At 54.6% G+C, this 10389-nt stretch overlaps 1 protein-coding gene across 2 annotated transcripts in view; it reads right to left on the bottom strand.

Annotated features, from left to right (window-relative positions):
* Nucleotides 1-1530: 1530 nt before the first annotated feature.
* Atp2c2 (ATPase, Ca++ transporting, type 2C, member 2) overlaps nucleotides 1531-10389 on the bottom strand; it is a 57710-nt gene continuing 48851 nt past the window's right edge. For both annotated transcript variants that reach the window (NM_026922.1, XM_006531344.2), the window contains 10 exons: nucleotides 10055-10225; nucleotides 9379-9476; nucleotides 9238-9288; nucleotides 7923-8089; nucleotides 6393-6461; nucleotides 6189-6305; nucleotides 4900-5047; nucleotides 3613-3711; nucleotides 3133-3274; nucleotides 1531-1881 (listed from right to left, as the gene is read on the bottom strand). In NM_026922.1, the coding sequence (NP_081198.1) occupies nucleotides 1763-1881; nucleotides 3133-3274; nucleotides 3613-3711; nucleotides 4900-5047; nucleotides 6189-6305; nucleotides 6393-6461; nucleotides 7923-8089; nucleotides 9238-9288; nucleotides 9379-9476; nucleotides 10055-10225 (1181 nt within the window). In that variant the 3' untranslated portion in view covers nucleotides 1531-1762. The remainder of the gene's footprint in view (nucleotides 1882-3132; nucleotides 3275-3612; nucleotides 3712-4899; nucleotides 5048-6188; nucleotides 6306-6392; nucleotides 6462-7922; nucleotides 8090-9237; nucleotides 9289-9378; nucleotides 9477-10054; nucleotides 10226-10389) is intronic.

Below are 10389 nucleotides of genomic sequence, written 5' to 3'. Positions count from 1 at the left end.
GTGCCCCTCTGGCTCTCTAGGGTGCACCTCTCCACCTTGATCTATAAGGACTTTTTTTTTGAGGGTGGGAGAGATGGCTCGGGAGATAAGAGCACTGGGTTACAGGTGAGCCCTCCCGTACTCCTGTAGCTGGGTTTTTAGGCCAATCCCGGGTCTTGAACTCACGTTGTCAGACTTTCACGGCCCCACTTTATCCATTGGGCTGTCGTCTCCTCAGCCCCTGATATCCTTTGTGTTGAATGGTATGCCTTTCCTCCACTTGTTACTTTAAAAATTTTTATTTATATGCCATATATAAACGGGCATTTTTGTCTGCACGTATGTCTCCATCTACAGGTGCACATGCATATGAGTGTGGTGCATGCCTTTGTGCAGGTGCATGTGTGTATGTGCATGTGGGGGGACCTATGTCTGTGTATAGTTATACATTCTGGGCAGATGTTCCTGTGTGTGTTTGTGTTTATGCCTGTGTGAGAGAGTACACTTGGGCACACGGGAGCACACGTGCGTGAGACTTGTCTCTGATGCTTGCTGAATCCTTTCGTATTATGACCCCCCCCCCATTCATGGGTATCACAGAACCACCTGTCCATCCTCTTGGGATACAAGAGCATGGGCTTCTCCTTACTTGAGAAGGAAGCGTGAAGGGACCTGAGAGCCCAAGATGCCAGCCAGTGATACTAAGCAGCTGGTCCCCACTCCCTCTGACAGCCACCATCATGGTTTTTGTTCATCTATAGGTTGTCTTTTGAGTGTGCAGGCATGGTTCCTCCAGAGACATGACACATTTCCCCATGATTCTTCATGTTTTCAGTGTGGGACTGAGCCCAGGGGCTCATCTGTGCTAGGTGGATACTCAAGTTCTAAGCCTAGCCCTTTTACTTTAAGGGGCAAAGGCAGGGGGATCACGAGTCTTGCCGAGTTGCCCAGGTTGGCCTCGAGCTATATATAATGTTCTTGCCCTAGCTCTCCGAGTAGCTGACATGTCAGGTGAGTGCCCAGCTCGGTGACACCTCCACAGCCTCCTCCCTGACTCCCATGGAGAGTCTGTCTGTCGGGTGTGATGGGTGTTGTCGCGTGCTTCGAGATGTTTGGGGAGGGGGAGGGGAGGAAGCTTCTGTTTGTTTCCGAGGCCTCCCTGTCAGGAGTGGGCTTCATCTTGGCATCTACAGAGTGAGAGCTTTGCAAACGCTAAGCACCATTGTGCTGCCACCAGAGTGAGAGTGAGCGTCCAGGTCTGTGGAATTTCAGCTTTTTACATTTTCACCTCTCACTAAATGCCCCATCCACGCTCAGAGATGGCGTGCGTGGTGTTTTCGTCTTGAATCAGGTTTTACATATATCGTACTTTTGGAGTTTTCCCTCCCCCTCTAGAGCACAGGGGATTGAACTCCAATCACGAGGCAAAGCTCTTTGTAGAACCGCATCTTAGGTGGGGATGCAAGGCTGCAGAGTGGCCACGGTCCCGGTGGCCATGAAGTCCTATGCCGCCACATGGGGTTGTATTGCTCAAGCAGAGAGAGAGATGAGTTAAATAAAAAAACCACGGTGGTTTAATAAATAGCGCCACGTTTCAGTATAATAAGCTCCACCCTGTCCTGTGCGGGACATGGCCCAGCAGGCCAGGAGGACAGGTGGAGCCAGCGTCCGATGCTGCACGGTCCTGAGAATTGCCCCTTGGAGTGGTTAGTACAGATGGATGGGGACAGGCCAGAGGCACCCAAGCACACAGGTCAGTCAGGGCCTTGACACACTGGTTCCGTTACACAGCTTCCGGGAGCATCTGAGTGGGCCTGGCTCTGGACAAGAACTTTTCCCAGAGCTTGAGCAGCTCCGACAGAATGAAGACAGACGAGGCCAGGCCCGTCAGCAGCAGCAGGTCTGTGGGAAGAGAGTCCCAGACAGTAGTGCCCACCCATAGGTCACCCGCCACATTCTCTGCTTTCCTCTTCACCCTAAGGGGCTTTGCCACCCTTGAAAGGGCCAGGGTCCTCCTGTGACATCAGATGCTCAAACAAGTCACCGTGGCTTTGGCAAGCTGACTTTTCCCCTCCGTGGAAAAGGCTGCTTAGAAAGTTGCCTGTGGGTTCCCTGTCTTTCTGAGGTGCGTCACAGGTCGTGCAGCGGAGGACCTCGTACCCCTAGTCCCCCTACCTGCACCTTACCAGTGCCAGTGCTGGGATTACAGGCCTGCCTAGGTCACGTGGAACTGGGGGTGGAGCCAAACGAATGCTTTGCCAATGGAGCCCCATCCCAAGGATTTTCTTTGCACGTGAATGTTCAGGCAAAGGCCAGAGATGGACTCTGGCCGCCTCTGCTTTCCACCTTCCTTTTGTGAGACAGCACTTCTCACTGAACCTGGAGGTCACCATTTTCAGCTAGGCAGGCTGGCCACTGAGCTCCATCAAGTCCCCAGCAGTAGCCTGGGTCCTCATGCTGACCTGTGTCCCCAGCTCCTGGCCCTAGGCCAGGCCTCCCTTTCACTGCTCGCTCCCATAGAGCGCTCACTGGGGCCCCACGGGACCCGGATTTCAGGTCACAGGGAGGGCTGCCCCTTCCTGGCCTGTTCTGAGGTCTCAAGTGCTTGCTCTATTTGCATATCTGCACACCCATGTAACCATCTTGGGCCTGTAGTGATCTGCGCTGGTGCAATGGCCTGCTCTGCACTAGATCTGAGAGCTGACCCTCTGTCCCCTGCTCCTGGATAGAGGTGGCCAGTGAGTGACCAACATGGGACAGAAGAAAAGGTCGGGGACCTGCAACCGCTGTTCTTGGACTAGTTTCGCTGCAGGCCTAGGGGCTCTTTACTTCCTGTCCCCATCCCTGACCGCTACATTATGTCCCTTTCAGCAAGAACTGCACACCAGCCCCAGTCAAGCCCCCAGACTGTGTGTGTCCTGAGGTTCAGGATGCTGCTACCCAGTCCTAGCCCCAGGACTCTCTGCACAGTGACTTCCTTTTGCACTTCCTCTGTGTTCCCTGTGTCTGCATGTCACCTTCCTACCCTAAGTGCCACAGAACAGAAGCCTGTGGACTAGCCTGCCGCTCAAGGGTGGCCCAGACTCCAAGCTCCTCCTGTGGTCTTCACAGCTTCACCCCAGTTGGTGGCCAGTCTCGGCTCCCATCACTCACCGAGCGCGCTCAGGTTTTCAGTCTGGAAGACCTTTTGTAGGGGCGGGGCATAGATCACGGCCAGCTGCCCCAGGAGGGACCCAAGGACTGAGTACAGGAACATGCGGTTCCGGAAAAAGCCAATCTCAAATATCAGCTTGGTCTGTGGGGGATGAGAGGCAGGAGTGGGCTGGTGTGAGCACACAGTGTGGTGGGTTCAGGAGCTGGGCCCCAGGGACACCATGCAGTCTGTGCTCCGCCCCTTCCCCGCCCTCCAAGTTGGCAGCTGGGCAGAATGGCAGGTGCTGAGGTGGGTTGGAGCCCCTGATGGAATGAAAGCTGTACCCCTCTCCCCAAACCTCTGCCTGGAGTGTAGAGACACAATGCTGCAGGGTCCCTGTCCACAGTGCGTCCCTGTCGTGGGTCCGCAGAGGCGGGGCTTCAGGCTGGGGCGGGACCTCAGTCCGGGGCGGGGCTTCAGGCCCGGCCTGCTCAGCTCACCTGAGAGCGACAGCTCAGGGCATTGAAGAGGTCGAAAAACACGAAGCAGGTGAAGGCCATGGTGGTTGTACGTGGGGTGCTGGTGCCGTTCGCTGGGATCTGGAATGCAGTATTAGGCACACGCATGGCAGGGGAGGAAGGGGCGCAGTGTGCCAGGGTGGCCCGCAGGTGCTGCCCGAGGATGGCTGGTCAGCCCAGCCCTACAGGTACACACTAGAAGCTGGCTTTGAGCCATGTGCTGTGCTGGCCCCAGGGAGGCCACCCTGGGAGGAGTGTCAGTTGCCAGCACAGCTGGAAGGTAGCAGAGAAGAAAAAGGTACCTTCTACTGTGGGTTGTGACCCCTTTGGGGACAAATGACCCTTTCACAGGGACCACTTAAGACCATCAGATATTTCCAATTCACAACAGTAGCAAAATTACATTCATGACATACCAACAAAAAAAATTCTATGGTTGGGGGGGGGGTCACCAGAACACAAGGAACTGTATTAAAGGGGCTCAGTATTAGGAAGGTTGAGAACCACCATGCCTTGCAGGTAACTGCCTGACAGGTCATCCCACTACACAAGCCCACAGACCAGGACCTGTGTCCTATGAGGAGGGCGGGACAGCTGACCTCAGAGATAACTCGGCATGGTAAGTGCATCTGTCCACCTAACCATGTCTGTCCAGGCTGGCTCAGCACAAGGACCGGCTGGAGTCCCCGTGAGATGATTTGGGGGTGCAAGTTTTCAGGCATTTTTGCCTCAGTTTCCCCTCCCCCAACCCTATGGAATCCTCTCCAGTCTGGAACACAGCCCAGTCCCGTGTATATCCCTCCAGCCCAGCTGCCAGGCCGGCTTTCAGAACTAAGTCGCCATCTGGATGCCCTGGAGGGCATGCCTACACACACAGCAGGGATTCCTCAGCCTACCAGGTGGCTCCTATGACCACCTAATTCCTCATCTTGGCCATAGCCAACCTTGCCAGAGGCTTCCCGGGCCCAATGGGCCAGAAGTTTACCCGTGCTAAGATGGACTCAGACTGGAAGGGGGTCCTGTAGCTTCCTGTGACAATAAAGATGGTGACCCCCTCCCCCAAAACCCAGGGTCTGCAGTACTCTGCCCCAGCACTTGACCTTCCTATTTCTCCCCACCCTGTACCCACTCTCTGGCCTCTAACAGCACCAAGCTCCCCACCCCCACCCCCCCGTGTGTGTATGTAGAGAGCACTCAGTCTCCAGTGCCCAGTCGGGCTCAAGGTTCCCCTTCTTGTCTCTGTGCGAGCCAATGCCCTGCCTTGCTCACCTCTCTCCAGAAGATAAAGAGGGTCCCCCCTATGATGACAGCGGCCGACATGAGGACCCTCAGGATCAGGGCTCTGTTCAGGATCGTGTCCCCGACACTCCGTGGAGGCCTCCGCAGGGCGTCTCTGTCCACAGGCTCCACCCCAAGGCTGTGCAGAAAAGACAACAGTCACTTGGAAGCTGGCCCAGGTGGTACACAGCCTGTAACCCCAGCTTTCAGGAGGTGGAGGCAGGAGGATCTCTGGGTTCAAGGCCAGTCTGGGTTACATAGTAAATCCCCCAGGCCAGCCTAGACTACACACTGAGAGCTTTCAAAAAAAAAAAAATGAAATATTTAAAAAAGGATACCTGGCATGGACTCAGACTTGTTCTCCAAAGTGTTGCCTGTAAGCCGGGCTGCTCTTGTCCCTGAGCAACTATCCCACAGGTAGCCATAGCTCTCTCTACTCATCAGTCTCCAAATATCCAGATGTGGAGAGGCCAAAGAACCGAGCAAGGGCCAGCACTGGGCTTCAGCCTTTCCCACATCACAGCCTTCTAACCCCCATGCGTTCCTATTACCATAAGGGGCCCTAAGTGGGGCCTGGAGAAACAGGGCCCAGCTCTGTCACCCAGAAACATCAGGAGAGCCCAGATGCATGTGGGGTAGAGACCTGGGAGCTAGCCGACCTGCCGTCTCACAGGAGCCTTATGGAAACCTCAGCCCCCGCTGGGCTCTGGGGAAACAGGCTGGGCTCCCCCTCTGTGGACCACAGATGATGATAGAGACACTAACAGAAGCATCAGTGTGTTTGTAATGACACCTCCCTGTGTGAGCTACCAAGGCTGCTGGGCACACGGGCCTTCTGTACCCTCCAGCTAGCCCACACTTCACTTCCCATGGATTCCTGCAACACCAGTGAGCATCCATGTCACGCGAGCAGCATCCTAAGGGTCAAGGGGGCATCAAGTCCATGGTAACCAGCTAAGCTAGTCCTTGGTAACCAGCTAGTCCATGATAACCAGCTAGAATGGGGATGGACCCAATCAATCACAACAATGACATTTTCCCATCAGTGAAAGGCGGGGCAGAGGCTCAAGGATGAGGCCACCATTATAGAGTAATCAGAGAGGACTGCCTGGATGCGGTGGCCTGACTTTACAGTGGGACCGAGCCATGGGCCCCAGGAGTGCAATGTAACCCAGGGAGCTCCAGTCTGCCCCCTCTAGACACTGTTCACACTCCAGCAGCCCGGAGATTCCTTTCTGAGAGGGAGCCCACGGGGTCCTGCCCGCAGCCCACCGTCTCACCTCTGCGCTGGCGGCCCGTCCATGATGATGTTGACCCACAGGATCTGCATGGCGTTGAGGGGGCTGGGCAGGTTACACACGGTGGACAGGGTGATGAGGCTCAGGGCTGCGATGCTCCTGTCGGGCACAGGTGACAGACAGCTTGTCAATCGTGCACTAGATGCAACACCCAGCCAGTATGGAGGAAGGTCTGTCTCTGCTTACGTGCTCAGCTGGAAACGGACAAAGTTCTTGATGTTGTAGAAGATGCCCTTGCCTTCCTCCACTGCGCTCCTGAAAGGGAGGCAAGAGCATTTGTGGGTAAGAGGTCTGGGGGTGCCTCAGCCACATAGAGTGGTCAGCCCAGGTGCAATGGGGCAGGTACACCCGGGACACACTGGTAGGTGTGTCACTCCTGTGCAAATCATGTGTGTGACCCCTGTCAACTGGAGCCAGGGCTCCACCTGTGCTTAGGGTGTTGAGGGTTCAATACACCTGCAGCTTGGCAGCAGAAAGAACCCAAGCTCCACTGGAGGCAGAGAAAGAGGTTCAGAAGACACATCACCGTCTGTCTGTCTGTCTTGTGTATATGTACTTAAGCATGTTGGATGTCCTGCTGTTTCTCTGTGTTACTCCTGTGAATCAGTGCTTCATGGAGCCTGAAGCAAAGCTAACAGCCAGCAAGTCCCAGGGATCCAACTGTCTCTGCTCCTCACAGTACCAGGGTTATAGGTACTCCTATGTCCGAGGGCTACACAGACTGACAGACAGACACCCATACCCAATCATGCTTGGAAGAGTATTTTTAATGGCAGAGAAACTTTGCTACAATGGTGCCTTTGTTGTTAAAAACAACCTTCTAAGTGTGCTGTGCTTTAAGTATTGTGATTTACTTAAGAGCAAAGTCTTAAAGTCTTTCAGCTGGTTACATTAAATCCAGAGAAGGGCAACTTCAATCCCCCTGCCTCTGCCTCCTGAATTCAGGAGTCACACGTATGTGCTTCTTTGTTGAACTTCCAACCATGGCTTTTATTTATGCAAGTGTTGATTAGTGTGGAGGCCAGAGAACAACCCCAGATGTCATCCCCAGGAAGACTGCCCTCCCTGTGAGACAAGATCTCTGACTGGCCTGGAGCTCGCCAACTGGTCGAGGTCGGCTGGCTCATGAGCCCAGGGTCTCCCTGACAGCCTCTACCATCCTGCCTGGCCAAGTTTTCATGCCGACTCAGGGTACCACATTCATGTCCCCATGCTTGCAGGCCGAGCACTTTGGTGACCGAGCCCCTCCCTCAAGCCAACCATGGTTTCTAACAGCTGCCTCTGGTTCCTGGTTAGTTAAGTGGCTCTAGGACTGTGGGTCCCAATCTGTCGGCCACGACCCCCTTGCATTTGGCAAACTCCAAAATATCTCCATAAATATTTACATCACAATTCAGAACCAGCACAATTATAGTTATGAAGTAGCAACACAATAACTTTATGATGGGGGGGGTCACCACAATACGAGGAGCTCTGTTAAAGGTGCTCAGCATTAGGAAGGTTGAGACCCACCGGGCTAGGCGTCCTTTATGTTCCTCAGTGAGGACAGGACAGCCCTGAGCCTTCCCTGAGAGGCTCCATACATCTGGGGTGGGGGACCCCTGCCACAGTGATATGTCTGGGATGTAGCTCTCTCCCCAGAGACTTCCCTGAACCCTACAAGAACCCCCTCATATCCACCACAGTGCATTCTGGGATGCAGGTATGGCAACTCACATGATGGCCGAGAAGTCGTCATCCACCAGGATCATGTTGGCTGCCTCTTTGCTGACATCTGTCCCTGTCTGTCCCATGGCGATCCCGATGTCCGCAGACTTCAGGGCAACGGAGTCATTCACACCATCCCCCGTCATGGCTACAATTGCCCCCGACTCCTGCAACGCCTGTGTGAAGAGCAGGCGGTGGAGGCTCACACGTGGCCCAAGGGCACTCTTAGACCTTTTCTGGCGTCCTCCCTGTTGTACCATGGGGCAGCAGACCACCTATCCTCCAGAAGCCGGGGCTAACTGGCCTAGTCACAGTGGCTCTACTGCAGGAGCATGGCCCTGAACTACTCAGCTCAGTTACTTTATCTACAAAGCAAATGACAGTCACCATCCTGGCCTCACGGGCTGCCGTGAGACCCCAACTAGGACAACACAGGTGGCTCGTCAAAGGCACTGTTAGCAGTAAACTAAGCCAATATTGTTGGGGCTAGCAAGATGCCTCATCAAGCAAAGCAGCTTTGTCACCAGTCTTGATGCCCCAAGTGTGATTCCCAGGACCCACATGGTCAGTAGGAGAGAATGGACTTCAACGGGTTGTCATGTGATTTACACACACGTGCACTGGGGCGCATGTGTACCCACATTCATATATATAAACCTCTCTCTTTCTCTCTCTCTCTGAATAGCATCTTTCTATGTAGCTCAGGCTATCTTGGCTCTCATGATCCTCCTGCCTCTGCCTTCTGGATACTGGGATGACAGCCATGAGCCACTATAAATTCTTTAGCACTAAAACCTAAACAACCCAGACCCCCCCCCCCAAACATCCCCCAAAGGACACAATGCAGCTACCAGAGAGCTGAGCAAACTTCCAGGAACAGATGTGGGGCAAGGCCTGAGACTCACAGGCTTCTGGCTGACAAAGAAAAACCAGGCCAGCTCCGTGTGGGCCACCTGAATATTTTCTTTTTACAGCATGTAGCTCCCCCTGCCTTTTCCAGTGTCTGTGGTCAGTGGACCCTGGCTTTCCCACAACCACCTTTATAGGGCCCACTCCTGCTTTAGCTGTGAAGTACCTATCCCAGGAGAGATGGTGCTTCCCAGCATCCTTGGTAGCTAAACACGTGATGGCAAATCCTGCCCTATAAGTGGGGATGGGTCCATGGGATACATGCAGCTGCCTAGAACCGAGAGAAGAAAGCTACAGCCAAGGCCAGCTGAGTAGCCTGCCCCTTGGATCAATCCTGTTGCTTGGCCAGCTGAGAGCCTGCCACCCCGGATGGTCCCACCCTGGACGGCCCGCCCCTGTCATTTGGCCCAGTTACCTTTATGATTTTAACCTTGTGCTTTGGGCTGGTCCTGAAGAACACAGACACCTGGCATAGGGAGTCAAAGAGCCATCAGTGGACATGGGCGATGGAGGACCCCCTCCATCCCTGCCCTGTCTCCCCCCGGGGGGAACCCACCTGCCTCACTCGGGCTGCTAGTGCACCCTGCTCCGTGCCTTCCACCTCCTCCCCGGACATAGCTTTCAGTTTCTCGTTGCACAGGCCGATGGTTCTTCCTTTGAGAGAGTCAGGGCTGAGGAGTGGCTCCCGGGCCTGAACGGTGGCCCTGACCCTCCCGGCATTTGACACAAACTGACTTTAGCCCGTCTTCACTATGTCTGACATAACCACGGTGAACCTACGTTTATACCCACGACAAGGAAGCTATGCAAGAATTGGCTTCCCTGAGGCCACACTTCTGGGAAGTGGTTATTACTGGCACCTGACATGACCAACCCCGATACTTTGGCCTGTGACTTCACAGCACCAGACCTTAGTGGGACAGAATCAACATGACTGCCCCAAACCATAATGATGGGAGGAGGCAGAGGAGGCCTGCTGGCCCACTGCTGATGAAGAGACTCAAGCATCAGATGGTCCTATGGCTTGTCAAAGATGCCCAGCCAATGGAGGAAGCCAGACTGGAACTACACGGTGTGGGATGTCACTTGTGCATTGACATCACAGCTGCAAAGCCTCTAAATACATAGTAGGTCCACCGTTTACATGTAGACTTTTCCCCTTTCGGACACAAGGCGGAGCAGGGAACACTGGGCACGAGGCCCCTTCCCTCCCTGCCCCTCACCCTGGTTACCTATGGCCAAGGCGGTCTCCAGAGCATCCCCTGTCACCATCTTAACCGACACACCAGACTCAGAGAGGACCTGGACCGCTTCCTTCACACCAGCCCTTGGTGGGTCGATGATGCCCACGAGACCCAGGAATGTCAGTCTCCCCAGCTCAGGTCCAGACGCCAGGGCCAGCACTGAGAGAGAAAGAAGGACAGCTTGGTGGGAGCTGGGGAGCATCTTTTGTCCCTAGCAAGCCCTACTGTGTCTCTTGGGGCAACACAGGCGCTCTAGACAGGGAAGGATGGGTGTGGACAACAACCTAGGTCACACAAGGCAGATTGTCCAGCTGCAGCCCCTG

This window comes from Mus musculus, chromosome 8, assembly GCF_000001635.26.
Source record: "Mus musculus strain C57BL/6J chromosome 8, GRCm38.p6 C57BL/6J".
NCBI lineage: Eukaryota > Metazoa > Chordata > Mammalia > Rodentia > Muridae > Mus > Mus musculus.
The sequence above is the reverse complement of the archived record's forward strand: the minus strand, read 5'-3'. Positions and strand labels throughout refer to the sequence as shown.